This window comes from Oryza sativa, chromosome 2 (genome assembly GCF_034140825.1).
Source record: "Oryza sativa Japonica Group chromosome 2, ASM3414082v1".
NCBI classification, from domain to species: domain Eukaryota; kingdom Viridiplantae; phylum Streptophyta; class Magnoliopsida; order Poales; family Poaceae; genus Oryza; species Oryza sativa.
The window spans coordinates 1,878,069-1,902,111 of record NC_089036.1 but is presented as its reverse complement, the minus strand read 5'-3'; the positions used below and the strand labels follow the sequence as shown (position 1 = coordinate 1,902,111).

The following is a 24,043-nucleotide window of genomic DNA, read 5'->3' as shown; positions in this document are numbered from 1 at the left end:
CAACAAACAGAACTGACGCAGAAATTTCCTCTTTACTTGATTGCAGATTAAATCAGTCTATACAAGAAGGGGGCCCGAAGGCCTCAGAAGAAGAAGGAAAAGTTATTAAGATTGGCGGGGGCTTGGGGGCTCACTCCGACGCGCCCGGGTCGCCGGCCTCGTCGTCGCTGTCGTCCGCAGCATCGTCACCGCCCTCCTCGTCGGAGTCGAGCGCGAACGCGAGCCGAGGGGCCGTACCCTCGAAGCTGTGGACGATGTGGTTGGCGGCGTCCCAGACCTGCGCGCGCGCGCCGTCCTCGGTTCCGGGAGGGAACTCTTCCAGCGCTGCCCACGGGGAGAAGTCAGGGTCCCTGGCCTGGTAGCTTGCCAGTACGAGCTCCACCGCCCCCCCGGGTGAGGTCCCTCGAGGATGACTTGATCGTCTCCTCGAGCTCCTCGGGGAGCCGCTTGAGGGCCCCGGCCATCTCTGAGAGGCGCTGGGCGAGGCCCCCCTGGTTGGCGGCGTACTTCGCGTACCGCCCGCCCCAGAGGCCCGCCTGCCGCCCGGCGCGGTCTAGACGGGAGACGGCGTCCCGAAGCATGCCGGGCCCTACCTCGCTCGCCAAGCGGAGGGCCTCGACCTCCCCGGCGGACGAGTCCAGCACGCCCTGCATCTCGGCGATGGTGTGTTCGGCGGCAGCGAGGCGGGCGGCTAGGTCGCCGTGGCCCGCGGCCGCCCCGCCGCTGTGCACTCTCGCGTCCAGCTCCTTCGCCCGCGCCTCGAGTTCAGCGGCCCGCTCATCCAGTAAGGCCCTCTCGGCGCGGGCGCCTTCCAGATTGCGGCGCGCCTGCTCCTCCCGCGCTGCCTCGCGGAGGAACAAGCTGTCCGCCAGCCGCTGCGCCGCGGCCTCGGCCTCCTCAAGAGCTCGCCCCCGCTCGGTGAGCGCGTCCTCGCGGAGGCGGAGTGCGGACCCTTCTTTGGCGCAGGCGGCCTCGTGCGCCGCCAGTGTTGCCTCCCGGGTGGCGACGGCGGCCTCGCGGTCCGCCAGGTCTCTCTCCTTCGCGTCCAGGGCGCGGGCGCGCTCCTCCAGCGCCGTGGCGCGAGCCTCAAGGGCCTCTTCGCGCTGCCGGGACGCCGCCTCGTTCTCCGCCGCCCGCCGTTCACGGGCAGCGGCGGCGTCAAGGACACCCCGGGCAGCGTCGAGCTTCTCCTCTAGCTCCGCCGCCCGGCTTCCGTATTGGAGGCGGAGGTCATCCCGTGCCTCGTCGAGAACGGCGGTGGCGATGAGGGCAGTCTCCCGCTCCTCCTCCACCTCCCTGGCGATCTCCGCCAGGTCCCTACGACGGGCCTCGAGCTGTGAGGCGTGCCGGCGGTGTGCCTTGCGGCCCGCCTCCACCATGGCCTCCACCGAGCGCCGCCCCTCCTCGACGCGCGCCCACGCCGCGTCGAGCTCCGCCCGCTCCGCCTGCAGGGCCTCCATCTGGGCACTTAACCCGTCCAGCACCGTCCTGTTCGCGGCGGCCAAGGCCTGCAGGAGGGGCTCCGCGCTCAGTGGGGCAGCGGAAGGCATAGGGGAGAGCCGCCTCGGTGTGGGTGCCGCGCGGCTCGGCCCGCCGATCGACGTGCCGGACTCGGGGGCGTCCCCCGAAGCTGGCTCGTCCCAAGCGTCGCCCGAGGGGTCGGGCCCGAGCAGCGCGCCCGCGGCCTCGTCGTGGGTGGCCTCGGAAGTCGTCGTCGCCTCGGGCGGAGTCGGGTCGGGGGCTTGGCAGGCCGCCTGGCGTGCGCGCGCCGCCTCTGCCTCCCGGACGGACTCCCCGGCCCGGCGGAGTCTAGCCTCCTCCCGAGCGGCCTCCTCAGCCTGGCGAACCCGGACGGCCTCCTGGGCAGCCTCCTCGGCTTCCCGGAGGCGGTCTGCGGCTTCTCGCCGGTCAGCTTCCCGCCTCCGGGCCTCCGCGGTCGCCGTCTCCTCGGCCTCAGACCGGCCGGACTTGGAATGGCGGGGGGGGCGCGACGGGATCTCGCTGAGGCAGAAGAAAAACCAGAAGACAAAAAGAAACGGGTGAGTGAAAACTCGCCTTGGGAGATGGGAGAATGAATACGGCCGCGGTGGGCGCGGGGACGAACCTGCGGGGAGGTCGGCTAAACGACCACCTCGGGGGCGAGATGAGGTTCCCCCGGCATGGCTCGGTCCCCCCATCTTGCGGGGCCGTTTCTTCTTTCGCTCCCCCTCGGGCTGCGGCGTCGGCACGGCACCCTCCGGGCGCCTACTGCTGGCACGCACCACCCCGCCCCCTCGGGGAGGAGATGGGGGAGGGGTACCCTCCTGCTTCCTCTTCCCCCGGGCGTCGGCAGGGCGGCTGCCCCCCGGGCCCCCGTCGCGGGGCCCAGAAGCACGACCCCCTCCCGGGGTAGATTGTTCCCCCCTGCGGCTCCCGCCCGCGCCATCGTGGCCTCGGGGGGCCCGCTCCCCCGACGCCCCGACCACCTGCATGGTGGCCAGGATGCTGGCGCGCTCTGGATCGCAGCAAAGGGGGAGGACCCCTTGGGGGATGAGGGATGCCTCCACGGAGCTGAGATTCAGCACCCGTTGGACCACCATCCTGAAGTCCTCAGGGTCCCAGTCCCATTTGCGCCCCTGATGGGTCCTCACGTAGTCCTCGGGCCCGGTGTACTCCCAGGCGCCCCGGGTGCGCCGCTGGAGCGGCGCGATCCGGCGACGAAGGTAGTCGCCGAACACCATGGCCCCCGTGAGCCCCTGGGATCGCAGACCCGCCAGGCGGTCAAGAACGGCGTCGTAGCCGTCTCCCAGATCTACCGCCGCCCGCCAGCTGGAGGCCTGCGACGGGGGCTGGCTCGGAAGTCGGAGGCGCGCTTCGTCGGCGAGAGGGGTGTAGAACCAATCGCTCTTCCAGTCGTCCCACTTTTTGCGGAGGACGCAAGGAATGTAGCGGTTCAGCACCTGCCCCCGCGGCTGGAAGTAGCAGCCACCGACTACCGTCGGCGGCGACGCCGGTTGTACGGTGAAGAACCACCGGAACAGCCGGAGAGATGGGCGCACCTCGATAAACATCTCGCACAGGTGCGCGAAGATGGCCAACGTCATTATCGCGTTGGGGGTGAGGTGCGCCATCTGGAGATCATAAAACTCCAGAATATCCATGAAAAAAATAGAGAATGGCGGGACCAGCCCCGCCATTGCGAAAGAGAGGAAGAAGACGGACCGCCCCGGGTAGTGTGGCGCCGGGCGTCCCTCGCCCAGCGCGACCACCTCCCGGCCAGTGGCAGATTCCGGCATGAATCGGCGCGGCAGCCCAGCCTGCCTCTCGCTCACGATGCGGGAAGGCGGCAGCACGCTACCGTCGAGCGGTGCGGAGCCCCGTGCCATGACGCCGGCGGAGGAGGAGCTTGAGAGCGAGCGAGTGCGGCAAGGGTAGGGCACAGGAAACGAAGAGTTAGAGCACAAGTGGCGAAGGCAAGGGGAAGAGTGGCGAGAGGAAGGAAACGAATCCCTTCCTCGGCGTCTTTACACCCTTGCCAACGCTATGCCCGGCTCCTCGCTTCCCGCGCCCACTACCTCGCCCCCTCGTTTCTCGCGCCCACGCCTCCACTAACCCCACTCGCCCGTTTGCGGCGCACGCGGCAGATGTGCGGCTGTGGCGGTTGAGATGGGACAGATCGTGCGCGCATTAACTACGCTCGCCAACCGCGAAAAGCGCCATCATCATGTCTCCAGGCGAAACGAACCGGCTCGTCCCGATTCGCGCGCTGCTCGAGTAATGTAGCGGTCTTAAAGAGGCCGCTCATTATTGTCGGTCGGTTTTCCCTTGCCGATGCGCGCGATTTGCGACCGCTGGGTTTTCTGCCCGCCTGTAGGGACCTGCCCCACCTATCACCGGGCCTAAGGAGTGGCGTCACGCCCGAGCGCTTCCCTCGAGGGGGGCGATCGCCCTGGCGTAACGCCGGGGGCTACTGTCGGTGACATGGGGCCGGGGGTATCATGACTAGAGGCTTGGGTAGCCGCGGTCACCCACGTGGCCTGACCCCCTCGGGGGGGTCGGGCCCGAGGGTGACGTGGCCACCCCTCCCTCTGTCTCCCCGAGGGCTGGGGCGCCCCCGTTTCGGCCCCGAGGGCTGGGGCGCCCCGACCTCCTGTGGTTTTGGCGCCACGTGTGTGGGTTAGATGAGCACAGCGGGGCTCACCTAACCGCATTTATAGCGGGTTGGACGAGCGCGCCACGCCGCATTTAATGCGGCGCAGCGCACGCTTATCCGGTCCGTGACCGGTCGCGGTGTGTGACCGGTCACAGACCGGTCAGATCGCGGGTTAGGTGGCAACAGGCGGCCTGTCACACGCCTCGCCCCGTCCCGTCGGAATGATGAGAGCTTCCTGGCTCTCGTCCCTAGCCGGAGCCGGCGTGCTAACTCCTGGAGTTGGTATGTCAGTCCCGGTCAAATCCATTCCAAGCTTCAGCGCAAGCATGGCAAGGAAGTCGCTGGCCATTGAATGAAGGTTGAAATGGGCGTCCACCGGAAAAGCTGGCGAGCGGGGCAGGAGGCGTGGGCTCTGCTTGTCAGAGGTCACTTCCGGCTGTAGACTAGCCCTCATTGTAAAAAGCATGTTTCCTTTCTTAGGCAGCTGGAGGCCCATGTGGTGACCCCTGACCAGATAAAAAGGAGGCCCAGGCCTAGGAGGAAGGAAAAAGGGGGAGAAAGAGGAAAAAAAGAGGAAGAGGAGTTGGGACTCTGGCGAATGGGTGCTAGAGCCTGAACTCTCTCTCGCTCTCCGGCTCTCTGTATTCCTTCACACACAGATCCACCAGAACACAGGAGTAGGGTGTTACGCTTCTCAGCGGCCCGAACCTGTCTACGTCGCCCGTGTCTTGTGCACTTCCTCTCTCGCTGACGTTCATCAGATCGAGGGCGAAGAACCTCACTTAGCGCCCCCGGCCGAACCGGCAAAGGGGGGCCTGCGCGGTCTCCCGGTGAGGAGCCCCACGCTCCGTCACCTATAGTTTTGTGATAATGAAGACTTTCACAAAACTACATGTTTAATATCTTCATTTATCACAAAACTGCAGGTTTAGTGTCTTCATTATCACAAAACTAAGTTTTAGTATTGTTAAACCCTATAGTTTTGTGATAATAGAGACACTGAATCTATAATCTTATGATAAATGAAGATACTAAATGTGTAGTTCTATGATGAACGAATACACTAAATATATAGTTTTGTGAAAGAAGTTCTTAAATCTATAGTTTTATGATAGATTGTACAAAATATCTATAGTTTTGTGAAACAAGCTCATAAATATGTAGTTTTGTGATAAATTGTGTAAAATACCTATTGTTTTATGAAATTTACTCTTAAATATAAATATATGTTCAAAATTTGAGTGCATCATCTATTAGAAACATAAAAACCGGAAATAGCATGTGTCCGAATACAGGGTCGTGAACCTACTACACAAGGTATCCATGTACAGGCGTACAGCAAATATTTGCATGGTTCAAGTGAGACAATTCGTGACAGAATCATCAAACAAACTCTGCAGGCAAAGAATTCATGAGCAAATTGCATGGCAGCTGTGCTGCGCGCGTCTATACCAATTAGTATTGCTAACATAACAGTGAATATCTTTTCCTTTCAGATACTGTCACAAAAACCGATACAGCTTAATTTGATAGAATCTACTCATGTAGCTGAAATGAGGAACAAAACTTAGCTCAGCTCAAAATATTTCTAGTGACTATCATTTTCGAAAGGGAACAAATACAGTCTCCTCATAAATGTAATGTCATTTTTGAAAGCGAACAAAAGCAGCTCCTAGCTGTGCCTCACAAAGGGAGAGCGTTTCAGGATTCAATTTCTTCTGAAACCGGTCTTTGAGGTTAAGCTTTGTCACTGTCTGCAATACTCGGGTGCAAAATCTCCGGACTTCTTGACGACGTGACTTGTTTTCTGGGATCTTTGTAAGAACTTCTTGTATCAGCTCGCACAACTGAGAAAGGTGCTTCTTCAACACCTTCGATGCACTCGAATCATCACCAGCCCAAGATTTGAGTATGCAGTCTACCAATTCTAGCGTTTGAACTCTTCGATATTCAGCTTTTGTGCATCCAATCTTCTGCAGAACAAATCCAAAGAGCTCCTCTCCTACCCAAGGATTCCTCCGGACAGCCTCCTTCACAAACCCAAGCTTCAACCGCGATTTCTTGTTGTTGAAGTAGTCGGTCAATATATATTGGAACTTTTCGACAACACTCGCAAGCTCCTGTTTCGAATGACTCTTTGAATTGATGATCTTCAGAAGCCAAAATGCAGCATTTTGGGCTACAGAAGCAACCGTGGTGTATCGTGACCGCGATGCCAATTTTAGAGCTTTCTCCAGCAAACTTTCAAGAGTACTAATCTCTACACCATCACCCTTAGGATAATCCTTGGCTTTGAATATCCTTTTCTGCAATATACCACCTATACGTTGCTTGAATTGCTCACTGCCATCAGCACTATGTGACTTCACAAAAGCTTGCATTAAGAAAGAATAGACCTCCAGCACCAGATTATTTCCTGTGGAGTTTAGGGCATAGAAGGTTACACAACATATAACAAATGTAAATACTACAGTTAAAACTGAATGAAAGCTGGACCATTTCCTAATAAAAAACCTTGCAGTAACAATTAATTCCCTGATGTGATTTTGGAGGCAGATTTTCGGCAATGATCAATTTTTAGAGTATCCTTTGACTATTATATGCATGTATACAACTTAAAATGAATGAAAATATGAAGGAATATTTGAAATGTACCTGTATTCCTCTGAAGATATATCTCAAGTAATGTAAGGACACGGAGCTTGAACCGCATAAGTTGAGATTGCTTAGTTTCACTGCCAGGAAGGTTGCGCTCCTTGAAAATCCTCGCAATGTAAGGATCAATGCGGAACATAGCATCATCATCCATACCATCTGAATCATCTGAGTCATCCCCATCTTTGGTAACTTCTGCACCATCTCCATCCTTTGACTCATGGGCAACTGATTCTTTCAAATCATCTTGACCTTCATCTACTTCATCAGCTGAATCATCATCCATTTCCTCATCCAGTCCGTCTGCAGTAGAATCAGTGTCCCCAACCTCCGCGTCCTCCACAATGGTTTCATCATCATCTTCAATGTCAACACATGCATCATCTTCATCATCATCACTACCTGACTGGCGACGAGAACCTTTCAAATCTATCTTCACAACTCTCAACATGTCAAGAAGCCCTGTTTCTGTAATTTCATCACAGACCACACGGAAGACCTGTTGATTCAAATAAAAGACCAAGTTAGCGCAGCCAAGTCAAATGTTTAGCAAGAAAAGCAACAAATAACCGCCATTAAACAGAAACAAGAAAGGAAAATGAGGGCAGCACAATCTATATGTACTGGTGATTTTACTATGTTTGTTATTTCGACTAGTATGATAGAAAATGGCTATTTACTAGGATTAAATTTCTGCTAGTACAATTGAAAATGGCTGTTTAGAAAGGAGTGTATACTAGATAATTTAAAACTGCATGCCCCTAATTTATTTCCTATTATCATCAACATACGATTCTTCAAAAATGGAAAACCTCCTATTACTAGAGGTACATGTACAGTGTTACTTGCCTGTTCGATGGAGAAACATACAGGGCCAGACACATGGGGCAAAACAGAAAGAAAAGTCTGGACAAGTACATCCATAAACTCTAGTGGCCCGTCCTCATTAGAATCCTCTGACGCATCATCATTATGCTCTTCCGGCCCATCCTTGTTAGATTTGCCTGGCCCATCCTCATTAAACACCTCCGCACCCTCATTAGATGGCTGTCCACTGGATTTGTCATTCTGAACGATGGAAGGGAACGATTTCTTGCAGCATATAGTCACATCAATTGCTGCCTCCCAGTACTCATCTGGATGGAGAAGAACTTGGAGGAGCAACTGAATAAGGAGATAACGCATCGCATGCATTTTAGTCGAATCCAAGCCAGGGCCAACTTTTCTTTCCTATTCACAAGGGAACCACAGACATTAGATGATGGGAAAAAAAAAGGAACTATATGAAATATCCAGGAAAATGAACAGAACCATTATTCAAACTAAATCCCTGCTTCTATACTTTTGAACTCCTTATTCCAACAAGATTAAATCTAGAACGGCCAAAAGAAATCACCATTGCCACAAGTAAGCCGTACTGCATCAAAAGAGGCGATCCATATTCAAGAGACTAGATTTTTAAGGAAAGTCCTTAGTGCACACTCTCAGTTGTTGGGACCTCTGATTTATTTTTAAAATAAACACTGACACCGTTTTATGATTCCTAGGGTGTTCAAAAGTCATCAATTTAAAACCAGATAAATACAGTCAGGGATAGTTTCAATACCGGAAACAGGAACAGTGAGGCCATCCTTGTAGGTCAAATTAAAATTTTAAAATGTTACACCACAGAATGAGTTAACTATAATATGTTAGGTTGAATAATAGCAAAGTTACAAACCTCATAGAAAAGCAGAGATTCTACATCCAGTAACTTCTTGAATGCATTGTCGTCGTTGCTGCTCAAGGTCCGGAAGAGTGAAACTGAGGGAATGTTGCAAAGGGTGTTAATGAAGCGCATGAAGTAGAAGCCCAGGTCATTAGACTTAACCTCACTAACGTGTAAAGCTTCATCCTTTTGTGCATCTTCTATTAAGAATTGAAGTTGTTCAATGCATTCATTGCGTATTGATGTTGATATAGCTGGCTTTGGCCATTTGAACTTCTCGTGCAGCTCAAATGATGTCACCTCATATCCCAAAGACGCTGAAAAAAGACCTTGAACTGCAAGGAATTTCAATACCTCAGTCTGCACTAGAAATTTTTCTTCAATGCACTTAACCATTTCAGAATCTGTCAGTGAATTCCCTTTAGATGTCAGCTTCAGATTTTTTAAAACACAAGGAATTGTAGTCACTATCCAACTTTTCAAAAGGTCAGCACTCCCTTGGCCAAAAAGGTCCTTATCTTCCATTGAACCAACTTCCGAATTCTCATCAGTTGTCTGACTTTGATCAGATGGTTCGTCTGTAACAGAGCTTTCATCTACAAAGAGTGACATCAAACTCTGCACAAGACACAAACAATCTTGACCACTTCGGAACTTGGCAACCAAATCTTTAACAGTTCTCGTTTTTGTCATGCAGTCAAATCTTCCACCAGTATACTTCTGCAAGTTAGTAATAACAGCAACACGTCGATCATTATCATCACTCACTAAACTTACTAACTCCTTCAGAAAATGTTGGCCGGCATTGTGCAACCATGACGATTCATTTGACAGAACATCCATCAAACCATGAACAACCTTGCTGGACAGAATTACTTGAATCGAAGATGGGGATAGCCTTGGAAGGAGATTAAGAAGAATATTAAATGCCAAATGCTTCCTATCATGAGATGATAGCAGCAATGTTCCTTCAATTATAACCTCACAGAAAGTATGTAGATTCTTTTTTGTATCCTCAGAGGAGCTGCCTTTCTTATTCTTTTTGTGCTTCTTGCTTGAGCTTGTGGCAATATCACTCTGTGAAGCTGCCTCTCGAACAAGCATGTCCGTGATAACAAGCCACAAACTATGAATGCGTGGAAGACAAAATGTGGATTCCTGAAAGATTTATAGAAGACCAATCAAAAGATAAGGAAAGGAATGGCATAGAGCATATAGAAATTTGATATAACAAAATGAATTATATTTATCAAATACATCTTGGTTATATTGAGCTATGCTATGTTAGATTTTGGCAATGTTACTCCTGAACCATTAATTACTAAAACAAATTACCTTGAAACAAGCAGCAATTGAAAGAAGATGTTCTTCTGCAAAAAAACCCTCTGGACTGAATGGATATGGCAGAAGCTTCCCAAATATCTCCTGGGCATTTGTTTTCTCTTGCAACTTCAAAGCCAGATAGAGTGCATCCGGATCTCCAGCATCAGCAGCTCTGTTGAACCAATCTTGCACACTGGGAGCTTCCAGAATCTCAGATATTATAGCTTCCTCTGGCAGCTGCAATATGTAGAAAGATTCAGCAAATGTTGAATCAAGTCACTGGCCAAATATGGTACAACTGACAACTGAGGAAATAACATATCCACTCCAAAACCAAACTTATGTGCATCACAAGGTGTGATTTTCAACATAATTGATACAAAATAAGAGTGAAAGTTGCCATAATCACAGGTCGATTTCAAACCAAAAGGCAGTACCATTGATGTCAGGGGGATATCTTATCTATTAAACAGAAGCCAAGTACAACATGCAAACTGAAACACCAAAGTTTTCATAAAAAATGTTTTCAGGTGGTATGAAAATGGTTGCTTTGTTACACCTTTTGAGAAATTTAATTTAAGATTGTCCTTTTTGCTGGTCATTTTTCTGTAACAATTTTAAATGTATTTGGATGCCAATGATAACCTCTTATGCGATAGACCTTCAACTAAATTTTAATGTCCCTAATTAGATTACACGCATAAAAAGCATAGTCATAAAAAGTGCAGTATGTGCCTGAGGCGCGTACCTTTCCAGCTAAATCCAGGATAACGGCAACAGCGGGCTCAGTTAAATATCGTTTCTTGCTACCAAGTTTGATAACCTCATCCACAAAATCCTTGACAATGGGAGAACCTTCTTCATGTGCCCACTGTCCCGAGACCCGTCCAGACCTAACAATTGATCCATAACCAAATAATCGTCCCAAAAGATTGTCCTTAGCTTCCTACAAAAGAAAAATGAAAAAAAATGAGTAAACAAATTAACATCACAATAGGCAGAAAAAATCAGCAGTAACTAATCATCATAATTACCGGTCCCCTCATTGAAGCTGAATACTCTAACAAATTAGGTATCAACTTCATGATTGCTTCGACGCTGATTGCATGAATTGATTCGAGCACAACTGCAAGACCCAATGCGAATCCTTGCCTTGCAAACTGCAAACCAAGTTCCCAAGCATAAGATACGATCTAACTGTAGCGGATGACCAATGCAATACACAAAGCTAAACTTCGTCATGGAATTGGAAAAGCATCTCTAACCTCTCTAGAAGAAGAGATACCGCGAATGAGCCGCCGAATGGCGTAACGCACCGACGGCGCGCAGTTCTCCAGGCCATCGTCCTTCTCGGCCTCCATCCTCGACGACCCATCTCCACCCTCCGCTTCGCTCTCCCCCTCCTTCCGCCCACCCTTCTCGTGCGCCACCTGCACCTGCCTGAGCTCCGCCACGAGCGCCTCCGCCGCGGCCTCCCTCTGCGACGCCTCAGGCGAAGCCAGGTCCCTGAACACGTTCATGTGAAGCCCAGGCCCCGACACCACCGGAATCACAGGCGGAGGAGCCACGGGCGCCGCCGCAGCCGCAGCCGCAGCCTCCGGCGCCACCTCCGCCGGCTGCTTCGGCTTAGCGGCAGCGGCGTCCGATTCAGCGGACTGGCGGTGCCTCTCCTTGTCAATCTCCTTCCGCTGCTTCTTCCGCTCCATGGCCAGCTTCTTCTTCTTCGCTGGCGCCTCCGCAGCCGGGGCCGTCTTGGCTGCGGCCTCCTCCTCCTCGGCGGCGGCGGCGGCTTCGGGCTCGGAGAGCGCGGTCGGCGGCCTCTTCTTCCCGGCCATTGCTGCGCCCCCCGCGAATCTCAAGCTCAGCTCGAGGCGGCGATGGCTGCGGAGTAGAAGGGTTTATGCCGAGGCGGCGATGGCTGCGAAGCTTGGAGCCAACCAAGCCTAGGGTTTCTCCTCTCCCTCTCTTTCTCTTCTTTTTTTTTTCTTTTGTATACGTATAGTCGAGGAACCAGAGGCCCAAGAAGCGACCCACCTATGCGGCCCAATTCAGCCCATGTGCCAGGCCGGCCCAGTTAGGCCCACATGCCGGGCTAGTATAGTGATCTCGATGACACGTGGGGTCGGGAGGTTGACACGTGGGGGTGAGGCTGACGTCTGGGGCCCACCGAATAAAGCAGAGGAGGGGGGAGAGGAGGAAAGGGGAGGTGCAGCAATGGCGGACAAGCCGAGCCGCGGGCTGGTGCTCTACGCCGCGGGGCACGCGGCGCTGCTCCCTCCGGCGAGCGGCGGCGGCGGCGGAGCCGGAGGAGGAGGGGGAGGGAGCCACCTCGACGCCTTCGCGTCTCTCGCGTCATGTGGCTTCCTCTCCCTCCGCTCGCCCCCTCTCGCGAGTGGGTACTACTGATCCAGCGATTCTCTCTTCTGCGTCGTCTCTCTCTGTGATTCTACTCGCTGCTCTGACCGAATGGAGATTTTCCTTGTTTTGGTCGTTGTAGGTGGGGAGGAGAAGCGTGACAGCACGATTCTTGAGCTCGCGCAGCTGCTCGACGTGTACGATGATCTCTTCCCTGCTAAGGTGAGATCTTGCTTCCACCGGTTCGCACTTAGGAGGGTTGATTGTGCGAGAATTTAGAGTAGGTAGTGCTGATTGTAATTTTTGCGTGATAGACTGAGAAAACTGGTCAAGAGACTGCCCAGGTGGATCCACTGCAACTAGCAGTTCCCAAGCTATCTGAGAGGTTGGATGTGTGTGATTTTTGCTTTGTTTTCTGTTACATTGTTCATGAATTAGGTCTAACTAGCTTTCATGTGGTATTTGGAATGTCAGGTTTATGGGGATCAGAGCTGCCATGGTCACCAATTGCCCCCTTGTTAGTTCTTTTGCAGCAAATCTTGGTTTTCATGTATCCGGGACTGAAGATTTAGTTGCACAATCTGGATCTTCCGCTGCTTCTAAGGAGGCTGGAATTATTTCCCAGGCGTTAAGTCTGCTTGGATTTTCAGAGGGGAATGTTCAGGAGACATCTGAATTTGATCTGGTGTTTCTGCATGTTGCCATGGAGAATACAAACAGCAAGTTGGGAAAATTGGGAATGAAGACTGATCTAAATCGGCTTGATAAATTAGTTGGTGCAATCATGGAAGCGGCGCCCATAAGTTCAGCTATCGCCTCCCGTATTCTTGTATCTGTGATGTTGAGCTATGGGTCTGCTGCTGAAAATAAGGATGAGTTTTCCATCTCAAAATCTTCGACTGAAATAGATTCTGACTTGAACTTGCTTCGCCCACGCCAGAGCTATACTATGAAAGCAGGAAATACATTGGATGATGTTAGGTAGGTGTTGTTCTTTGCTGCAAATGAAATCCAAAAAGTTATTTCCAAGTAGAGCATGTTTTGTCTGTAGTAATCATATTTATGTTACACATAATAAGAATTCCATTAGATTTTGTCTGCTATATATGTAAGGTGAATAGTTTCACGGTCTTCCAAATGTAATTACTGTTGATCTTTCGCTGCATATAATGGAGTGCAGTGGCTTACATGACTTCCAAGAGCCATATCATATTTTTCCTTAGGTACTTTATACTTGAAAGCTAGCAGCTTACAACCACCTTTTCACCTTTTGGTTTTTATGAAATCAAGTTTGAAATGTTTTTTTTTCTCAAACCCAATCTAATACATTGAGCCATCAGTCCAGATAAGTTGATTTAGTATCTGCCAACACTTAACCATGACATAATGTGGTCGTTAAAAGTGTGTCTGCCAATTCTTTATAATAGCAAACCCTGACTAACACCAATATTACTATCATACATGTTCTTCAGGAATCATCATCCGATTCTGTTAGCACAGTGGCAGGAAGGAGTTACACGCTCTGATTTGACCGAAGGGTTCTCTTTTGAGGAATTCATAAAGGTTTGTATAATCAACTTGTTATAACCTCGATCTGAAAATTCAAATAGTGAAAATGTGAAATACTTAGTAAATACTTCATTTGTATCATTTTCTCATGATCCTGCTTATGAATTTGCCTTTTGAGTTGTTTACAATTCAAAGCACTTGAGTTCTCCCATTTTGTCTTGGTTTCTTATAGAATTATTAAAAAGAGGATGCCAGTTTGTTCAAAAAAAATTGCTGCTGTGTTAAAATTAGCTACTACACACTGCTGCATTACATAGTAAATTATTTCTGTCATATTATACACACTGCTGCATCCTTTGGTTAGCAAAAAGGCATGTCATGTAGTGAAGAGTTATATCTTCATCTTGGTGGTAGTTTTTGTGTGACATCACATGTTGTTGTGTAAGATAAGTGTGCAAGCTGTTCCATAGGTATAATTAGCTTTGTTGTGTAACTGTCCTTTTTTTCCTTTCGGCGAAAGCCATACCCAAAAGCTTGAGTTAATGTGCAGTTGTGCAGTGCACGCCACAGCACTACACGGTAATTCTTTGTTTCACGACATACTGTCAAAAGCTGCTGGGATGATCATCTGCGTACCTTTTTGGCATTTGTCCCCCATGCAAAACTAGTAGTATAAGATTATAAATCCATTCAAGCATGTCATTTATATTTACCCTCCATTTAGAATTTAGATCAAAAATTGAGGATTTACCCTCCTGTGCCAATGACATGTGGGGGTCATCTAAGGTCACTGACATGTGGGAGGGTAAATCCTCAATTTCAATCTAAACGTGGGATATATGATCAAATTTGGTATTCATGAATTATACAAGAATGGTGCTACCTGAATGAATATGCTTCGCAAGAATACAGTGCAGTAGTTTTAATTCTTCTAGATAGCTTCTGCAGAAACACTGCATATAACTGGCAGGGCCTTGACTGTGCCACTGTTGTGGCCTTACAATTCAATAGCATTTTTTTTCTTTCATCTGTCTGGCCATTATTTAGATCCTAAGCTTCCAAGTTCAACCCATATTGTGATTCATATGTGTTTAACTTAGCCAAATAGCTTATATTTGTTTTGTTACATATTAATTTATTCCGTTTAATATGGTTGTCTCGGAGGAGTATAACTGTATAACTAATTTCATTCTGCTATTTAATCAACAGCGTGGTGGAAATCTTGCTATGCTTGCTGAACGCTTTCTACATGAGGTGGCATTTAAGCTCTGGAAAGCTCCTAAATATGGAGCTTAAATCTGCCTGAGAAGATCCTCTCTAAATAAGGCGCGAAAATAATAAAAAGAGAATGATCTGTTGGGTTCCTTCTGTAAATGGGAACTGCAGATATTGCAAATAGATGAGTTTTGGAGGAGACGTACTCTCCCAAGGTTACAGAATTGATAAAGGAGATGCTGATAAACTGAAAACTAGTACGGTTTTTACTGAATTGATGGGAGATTTGTACTGTGCTTATCCGATGCTTTTGAACGGAGGAACTTTCCTGAGCTTATGTGAAACGCCGTTGCTGTTTGTGTAGAATCCATTTACTTGAAACTTTCTAACTTGGGAGCTGTTTCAGCACTGATATCAGTATCTGACTGATGCCATCCCTAGATCATTGTAATTTAATTCTTGATGCTAGCTAGCTGGTCCTAAAAATCGTGTGGCTGGAGCCTCTTTTTTCTTTTAATAAGAACAGTACTACTAATAGAATTGATTCTAGAGAATAATAAAAGGCAGCCATCCAGCTCCCTATCACTAGCTGCTTTGCAGCTTCTGATCGTTGCTTTTGTCTGCTTTGATTTGCAAGGTTGTGTTTGTCATGTACGCATAGATAGCAAAAGCATTACAAAAGTGGTGAAATCAAGGGAGTAATCTGAATGATGTTCTTCGTGTGCTGGAAGCATGAAAGCACAAGGCTTTTTTTTTCTTGTGTTTCAAATGTAGAAATCTCTATGAAAATGACAAATGTTTATCAGGTTCAAACATAAATTTCAACAATCTTTAAAAGCAGTATATTCCTTTGTATTATAATTCTTAACCCTGCAAGAACCATATGTGTTCCAAGCAGTAGGGGCAAAACTGCTGATGCAACCAGAGTTGTTTGCACGTCGCAATAAGCGTAGTTTAATATGGTTAACCTGCATTTGGTATTTGGTATTGTGAGTGTCATCGTCTCCAGAATCCATAGGATGCAAAAAGAACGGTCCATGCTATGCCATTGGTCATCTTTAGCCATAACCAATTCGAAGCATCATCAGTTGTTAGGCATATGAGGACGCAGAGGTGGTCGGTAGTATGGGGCTTGTCATTAGATCACCATCTACCAACGAACCGACTCATTGATTTTGATGGATGGATGGATGGATGGATGGATGGAATCTTAATTCTTAACATGCCATCACAAAATTATTGGGTATAATAAGCCATCACATTGGCATGTCTTTTGTGATAATAGTTGTGTTGGAGGTATTATGAGGTACAAATATGGGTTGTTTTATTCATGGGATGCATACAGATATAGCTTAATTTATCCATGGTATATGCATATTTATTGACATAACTTGTCTTTGTTATTATATACAAGAATGGGAAATCATAAATTATAGAAAATATATTCTTGGAACGAGAGATACATCTCTTATATGTGCGATAAAGGGAGTTATGGGTATATCTAGACAACACCCCCCCCCCCAAAAAAAAAAAGACCTCTATTGGGAGCGAGGAGAGAGCAGAGAGGGTGAATGAGATTTCTCAGACTTTGTATGAGGTTAGAGAATCATTCTCCTAGATATACGACTCCACTGAGTTATGGATACATGTTTTTCTATAAAATCAAGTGGATCAATAATTTTGTTATTAAAGTTATTCTATTGAGCGTGTGTAAACGGATGTGTGTGCATGTGTGATGATGTATGCGCGAAAAAGGAAAAATGGAAATAGCAAGAAGGAAATACTCCCTCCGTCCCAAAATATAACAATTTTTAGCCATCAGAATTTGTCTCAAAATATAACAACTTTTTCACTAGCATTCTCTTTCCAACCAATCACAACCCTACATCATTCACTTTTCTCATCTACCTCCACTATTTATCCAATCACAATCCTCCACCACTCATTTATACCTACTTTTCTTAATAATCGTATTCAACTCTAAAACTTCTTATATTTTAAGACAGAGGGAGTAATTAGCTGGATAGCATGGTTAGGTTGTTGCCTGGTCATTGTCCTGGGATATGGAAACCAGTTGAAGTCGAACCACCCTGGCTGCACTTCCTTGTGTCTTCCCTTTCCTCCTTGGGCTCCTGCCTTGATCAGTTCACAAGTCACGCATCAGTTTTCACTTTGCTTTGATGCTTTTATTTTATTTTATTTATTTATTTGGCTTGATTCCTCGGATGAACTTTCAACTTGTGTTGCATGCTGCCTCCTTTTTCATCTAACGAAACTTCATCTTGACCAAACAAAAGAAAACATCTTTAATTTCTCTGATAAGGATGTGTTACTTTTAGCTGTCAGATTACGGATTACCGTTATCACCCTTACAAAGCTCATTTTTTGCAAAAACTCTCTTCATCAACATTACTAAACAGTACTTACTAAACTTCTTTAAACAAACTTTTCTATGGTCTTTAAATAAATTACGTGGGAAAATTTGAGAAATTGCAGTCCTGGATGGATGATGGTGGTGGGTAGTTGCCTAACCAGTAGGCCCCGTTTTACAGTGAAGATCGGATTGACTACTTCCTCAATTTTCATTAGCATGTTTTTTAAATTACTTCACTCATTTTAAAAAGAATTAAACTCTGGCTATGAATCTGGATTGATTCTTTTGGATCGAAGGGATTACTAAATGATATATTTTATACATTTTGTGCAAGTTTTATCTATATAAAAAATCGCTTAAAAATAAACTTATTTTTTTTACTTTTTAATAATTAATAGGAGTACACAATTAATTATATGCTAATCATATCTTTCGTTGTATGTGTGGCTAATCATCCGTTTCTGCCTTAACGCGGCCGTACAGTTCTGGACATTTGGATTTTTTGGACTGGTTGGGTTGTGAAAGCGACGCGATGGATTGACGACGGCGAGTCATTGAGGTTGGTGGCGTATGGACGGACGACGGCTTGCCGCCGGCGAGACGGCGGCGGCGGAAACCGGCCGGGAATGCTGATGTCATCTTTCGTGTGCTTCTCCGACGACGGCATTTCCATTCCGGATGTATAATTCATCAATTCAACGCCATCCCAAGCATCGTCTCGTCGTGCTCTTTTGTTTAAGAGGTCATCGTGCTTGAGTATGATGAGCCACTCACTATTCGTACTCAAGCAGACACCGACAAATGGTTCACACATTCAAAAGGAAATCCTTTATGTACTAAAATAAATCAACTCTTATGTACGAATCTAATCAGATTTGTGTATAAGAGTGAATTTATTTTGACAGGAAGGGAGTATAGTCCATGGCTCCATTATCCCGAGAATCAATATAGGATGGCTATCTGAATTCTACTCGATTCCTTTTATAAAAAAAAAACGTCGGAACTAACTAATCCAATTCCGAATAAATTCGACTGGAATTCATGTTGATTCAAAACCGGCCAAGGGTAAGCTCCAAAGCCCGGCCTGTGCCAAAAGGATTTTGCAAGAACAGTGCCTCCATATTGTTTGTCGGTGGTTGATTTTTGCTTACAAGCAACAAATGCTGACGAGAGAGATTGATTATTTCAGCTGCAAATCAACTGGCCAGCTGGTTAATTTCACAATGCCATCACCTTAGCCATCAGCAAGCTCCAGCACATTCATAATTCAGTGTCAAGTACAAGCTAGTTGCTGACCTGAACAAGTTCTCTTCTTCTTTCTTCAGCTTCAGCTTGTGTTGTCCCTGTCAATTTACCTACCATCACATATGACCGATAACTTGTAATTCATCCTGCAATCACTCTCCCATTAAAACTCAATCATCCATGAACAAGTCAATTATTACCCAATCAATTTCACATCTCACACAAGTACAAACCCTGCTTGCCTTTAGAAAATTTCACAAAGGACAACACATTCATCATGCCAAATTGCAATTGGGCAAAATTCCTAGTCCCAACCACTGATGGCTGGGTCCCGCGTCGCGGATACCATCTGATCAAGATCCGACGGTCGACGATGTGCTGACCATTCTTCAGTTCTTCCCTACAGGAAACAGAAGGAAGCTTCTAGTGTTCCTACTAGCATATCACTCCATGTTTCTGACAGGCTCACATATGAGATGGCAGGTAGAAGTAGTTGTCATCAGTGACAAATTAGCAACGCAACGCAGTTCGTCGAAAGAGACAGATTTGACTAAGGCCGAGCAGATCAGCCAAACCTTCGTTGGCCAAAAAATTCTCTCTTTTTCTGATATATCATCATGCCAATCAGACTATGAATTTGGCTTGCTGTGATCCGGTCAGAGCAGGAAGGAAGCTCATCTCTTCCCAAACCAAAGGATTCACAAGAGAAAGGAACTGACAAAGTTGAAATATTTCCATTGCTTATGCAATGCCACCATGACAGGTAGTTGTGGTAGGCAATGGCCAATGGTGGTCCATTTCATTCTCATTGTGTTAGTTGAATCCAGGGAGAATCCTGGTCCTGTTCATGGCCTATTTATCCCCCAATTATGGCACTAATCATCTGCCAAACTGAACATGGAACCTTTGATCCACTGTTCTAGCATCAATGACTGATCACTCTACTAATTTGTTGTGCAATGACTAATGAGACAATGGAAGATCAAATGTAGTTCGTTTATATGTTGAAAATCGTGGTTCATTTGCAGAGGAAAGGTCAATTTTGGCATGGTTTGGTAGAGGCAATGTACTGGATGAAATGAATTGAATTGATACAATGAAGAAGGCATAGGAGAATACAGTTTGCCCCCCTGGCATTAGAGGGAGGTACACTCACATTTGATACTTACTAGTAATCCACAATTTTGTATCTTGACATTTACTTGTAAATAAACAACCAATTAATAATCACAAAGGGTATAAATTACTCATCAGCTAGGCATATGTAACATGATGTTCTTGTTCATCCTCTTTTTTTCTTTTCCAAAACAACAGATCAAATGAATGTTGCTAAAGGAAGAAGAAGGCGTAAAAAGAATTTCAAAAGGAAAAATAAGTTAAGCAAGAGAAGGCACAGATAGATACACCAACCTATCTATCTACCACCACCACCACCACCACCTCGTGGGCTTGAGCTTTCATCAGTTCATCAAGCTCTCATGCTGGCGGCAACCTGTCGAGCGCCTCCTGCAATGTCTTCTTGAACCTGTCCATGTCCATCTTGATGTTCTGCTTGTCCAGGTACGCCGTCTTGAGCGCGTCCCAGCCTTGCTTGTGCACGGCGTAGGGATCAGTGAGCACCTGGTGATTGCGCGGGTACTGATCGATCAGCGAGCTCTCCTCCAGCTGCACATTGTAATCCATGTAGGTGACCTCCATGTCTTTCGCCGGATTCTTGAAGGTGACAGTGGTGAGCCACTCTAGGCCGCCGAATGGCACCACCTGGATGAGGACGGCGCCGCGGGGGAGGAACACCATGTTGGTGAGCCCAGCACCATGGACACCGATCATGACATCGGCGGAATTGACGAGCTGGGCGAATGTGGACATGTCGGTGTGCTGATCGGGCTCGGCAATGCGCACCTCGAAGCCCACAGCGGCAGCGGCCTGCGCCATCTCCCGCTCATTGAGGAACCGCCGCGAGTTCTTGCGGGAAATGATTAGCAACCGTGGCTTGCCGTTCCCCGTGGCGCCGCCTCGGGACGCCGCGACGCGCTCCAGCCCGAAGGCGCGGCGGAGCGCGCGCTTGAAGTCCACCACCGAGACGTGCCCCGGCGAGCGCTTGGGGTCCACGCCCATGTCCTTGTGGAAGGTGGCGCCGACCACGATCCGGGGGAAGCAGTGCACGTCCTTGTCGTTGTCGATGTCGAGGATGTCGTACTTGGTGAGCTGCCTGAAGAAGAGGTTGAACTTGTTCACCCACCATGGCTTGAGCCCACTGAGCAAGAACTGCACCTGGCCCTTGAACTGGTGGGTGCTGAGGAACAGCGGCACGAGCACGTCGGTGTAGTCGTGGTACAGGTTGCCGGAGAAGCCGCCGTTGGAGAAGACGAAGGCCGGGACCGAGTGGTTCCTGGTGCACGCCGGCGACGACTCGGTGACCGGCTTGAGGGTGAACTCGCGGACGACGGCCATGGCGACGGGGTCGTGGTACCGCGCGTACGGCTTCGTCTTCCACTCCTTGTCGATCCCGCCGATGTAGATGGTGGACGCGTTCCCCTCCACACGAATGTCCCCTCTCGCCTCGCACCGCTCCGACCGCTTGCTCGTCATGCGGCAGGTCGGCTTCCTCTTGCCGCCGCCGCCGCCGGCTGCGGCGGTGACCACGACGGCAGGGGTGGCGCTGACCTCAGGCTCAGCGCCGCCACCGCCAGAGCTCTCCTCCTCCTCGTCCTCCTCTTGCTCTGCAAATTCAAGAACGCACTCGTTGAGCACAAATCACACACAATCCGGAGAGCTAGCGAGGGCGAGGACGAACCTCCCGCCGCCATGGTCGCCGGCTCGTCGGTCTCCATCCTGATGCTGGAGTTCATCTGCTCCTGTAGCTGGTCGTCGGGCTTAACTGCACATCACCCAACCAAATTTCACACTCCCAACTCACAAATCAAGAGGAGGAGGAGGAAGAAGAGCGCCGCGCCGCCACGGCGGAGGCGGAGCGTACCGAAGGGGGTGGAGCAGTATCTGGCCTTGACGATGCTGAGGACGCAGAGGGAGAGCAGCATGGCGGCGATGATGACGCCGTTGCTCACCCGCCGCGGCTCCTGCCGGCTCCGCATCGACTGCTTCATCTCGCCGCCGGCGGGCCCAGCTCAAACTCCGGCCACCGCCTTGCCCTAGATCTGGACCAACCCGCAACCGCGTCCTCCTACTTTTCTTCCCCCTCTCCTTCCAAGCAAACAAGGGAAGGGAGAAGAAGAGGAGGAAGAGATGGATAGCTAGCGAGCGAGGCGAAGCTGGCTGAGAAGGGAAGACTCGAGACTCGAGAGATGCTTTGACACTTATGCCTCTGATAGTCTCATGCCGAGCTGGATCTGAAGCAAATTGCCGATTAAACTATGGCTTAATTAGGCATCACTTGTCCAGATTATTATGCAATTAACGGCGAGGTTAGTACTCCATTCATAATACTCCTAAAGAGATTTCTGATCCTAAGACGATACTTTATTTCCCATTTATCACACATACTCGTTCTCGTTCTGTACTATAAAAAAAATAATATAATATTAGATATGATATTTTCTAGTACACTATCTAGATTCGTTGTATTAGAAAATATAGTTTGTTTTTCGTGGGAGGAAATATCAACTTTGTACTTCATCTATACCGTGGTAGGAAATTGGTAGTACGATTCAATAATATTTACCCCATAAAAAATCAATCTGTACCGAATGTGACACATTCTAATACTACGAATTTGGGGTGGTGTTTGGATCCAGGGACTTAACTTTAGTCCCTGTATTTAAACACTAATTTAGAGTATTAAATATAGACTACTTACAAAACTAATTACATAAATGAAAGCTAATTCGCGATACAATTTTTTTAAGCCTAATTAATCCATAATTAGAGAATGTTTACTGTAGCATCACATAGGCTAATCATGTATTAATTAGGCTCAAAAGATTCGTCTCGCGAATTAGTCTAAGATTATGGATGGGTTTTATTAATAGTCTACGTTTAATATTTATAATTAGTGTCCAAACATCCGATGTGATAGAGACTTAAAAGTTTTAGTCCCATCTAAACAGGGCCTAGATATACACATGTTTAGATTCGTACCCTAATATCTAATTCTAGATTTTTCTTTTTTTACGGAAGGTGCGCTAATTTGTTCTTCATCTATCAAATCTTATATATTTTATTCTCTCATCCATCACAATTTATACTATAACATGTTCTTTTACTACTTTGTTAATTTATTAAGAAAAAAACATAATCTTTTATATTGTGTGACGGAGGCAGTAGCAGGGTTTACCAAGTAATAATCCCAGTAATTAGCAGCCGCCGCATGTGTCAGCAGAGGCAGTGGGGGGAAGCGCGTTGGTGGCCACGTCGTCTCGTTGACCGCCTCGGTGACAGCGTGGCTTGGCTTGGCTACCTACCACCGACGGCGGAGACGAGCGGCGGCTCGCCGGCCGGCCGGCCGGCTCGCTCCGGCCGAGGAGGCGGAGGAAGCTGGGTTGTGGGGCCCACGAGAATTTATACTATTTACCATCAAATTCGTACTCCTCAACTTTTTTACCACCTAATCCGCATGTTTTTTTATAATATGTCATTAGAAGTGCTAATTAGTCTAATTGGTACCACTTTCTCAGTTTTTCAAGTAATTATCATTTCTTTTCTCAATTTGTATTCTTTTTCAAATTTTGTGGACTGTTTTGCCCCCTGGGCCCACCTATCAGGTGAAAGGGTGAGATATATCTCTGAGTCTGGATCGATCAATCTCTCTGTCTCGTCGTTGTTGATGAAAAAATCGAACACACCGGTCTGGGAGATCTGCTTAGCTCCTGTGCAGGTCCAAAGATTAATGAGATGCGGGCGTGCCAGTCAGTTTGATCCTGCAACTGACAATATATGCAAATAGTAGATCAAAACAGCCGATCGGCTGATAAGCCGATGGAGTAGTTCCAGCCGATAGCCGATAATAGCCGATGCCGATACCAGCCGATAGCGATAAGGTGTAAGCAATCGGCTATATGTCCAATGTAGATGATGATGTAAAGGCAATCGGTTGTTGATAATAAAATATAACAATAATATAGTCCAGTATAAACCAATCGGCTATAATGATATGATGGAATAAGCATTGATCCGAAGACTAAAGCACATATCGGCTGGAGGTCCGATGTCATGAAATCCACAAGATTAGATTAATAAGTGAAACCTTTGTTGTCATCGGCTAGATGCAACTCATATGTATATGCAATCCTTATGAGCCGATGCAACGTCCAAATAACTCATCAGCTGAAACCCCGATGAAACCCTTATTGGCAGTCAAAAAGCAGGCTAGAGATTATGGTTCTAAGCACGACTTAGTAGATCAAGCTCAACTGATGCAGCACTAAGTATAAAAAGAAGCACAATATCTAGACAATCAAGCCGTTGACTGATTTTCAGGGTGGTAGATGTCTTGGCTAATCTAATATAGCAACACGATTTAGCCAATACCGGCAGAAACCCTAAAACGAGAAGCAGCCGATAGAGCTAA

The 24,043-nt window shown here is 47.9% G+C and overlaps 3 protein-coding genes across 3 annotated transcripts; 1 reads left to right on the top strand and 2 right to left on the bottom strand.

Annotated features, from left to right (window-relative positions):
• Positions 1-5,593: 5,593 nt before the first annotated feature.
• On the bottom strand, positions 5,594-11,782 carry LOC4328227 (rDNA transcriptional regulator pol5). Its single transcript, XM_015771287.3, has 8 exons — positions 11,084-11,782; positions 10,853-10,978; positions 10,567-10,764; positions 9,831-10,055; positions 8,508-9,653; positions 7,637-8,017; positions 6,788-7,286; positions 5,594-6,548 (listed from the first exon to the last, which is right to left on the bottom strand). The coding sequence occupies exons 1-8, from the start codon at positions 11,651-11,653 to the stop codon at positions 5,776-5,778; spliced, it is 3,918 nt and encodes a 1,305-aa protein (XP_015626773.1). The 5' UTR covers positions 11,654-11,782; the 3' UTR covers positions 5,594-5,775.
• Positions 11,783-12,020: 238 nt separating this feature from the next.
• On the top strand, positions 12,021-15,514 carry LOC4328226 (uncharacterized). Its single transcript, XM_015767455.3, has 6 exons — positions 12,021-12,210; positions 12,316-12,395; positions 12,488-12,558; positions 12,648-13,154; positions 13,646-13,736; positions 14,892-15,514. The coding sequence occupies exons 1-6, from the start codon at positions 12,033-12,035 to the stop codon at positions 14,976-14,978; spliced, it is 1,014 nt and encodes a 337-aa protein (XP_015622941.1). The 5' UTR covers positions 12,021-12,032; the 3' UTR covers positions 14,979-15,514.
• Positions 15,515-19,688: 4,174 nt separating this feature from the next.
• On the bottom strand, positions 19,689-21,816 carry LOC4328225 (alpha-1,3-arabinosyltransferase XAT2-like). Its single transcript, XM_015771307.3, has 3 exons — positions 21,497-21,816; positions 21,314-21,397; positions 19,689-21,239 (listed from the first exon to the last, which is right to left on the bottom strand). Exons 1-3 carry the CDS (start codon positions 21,621-21,623, stop codon positions 19,993-19,995), a joined length of 1,458 nt encoding a protein of 485 aa, XP_015626793.1. The 5' UTR covers positions 21,624-21,816; the 3' UTR covers positions 19,689-19,992.
• Positions 21,817-24,043: the final 2,227 nt, after the last annotated feature.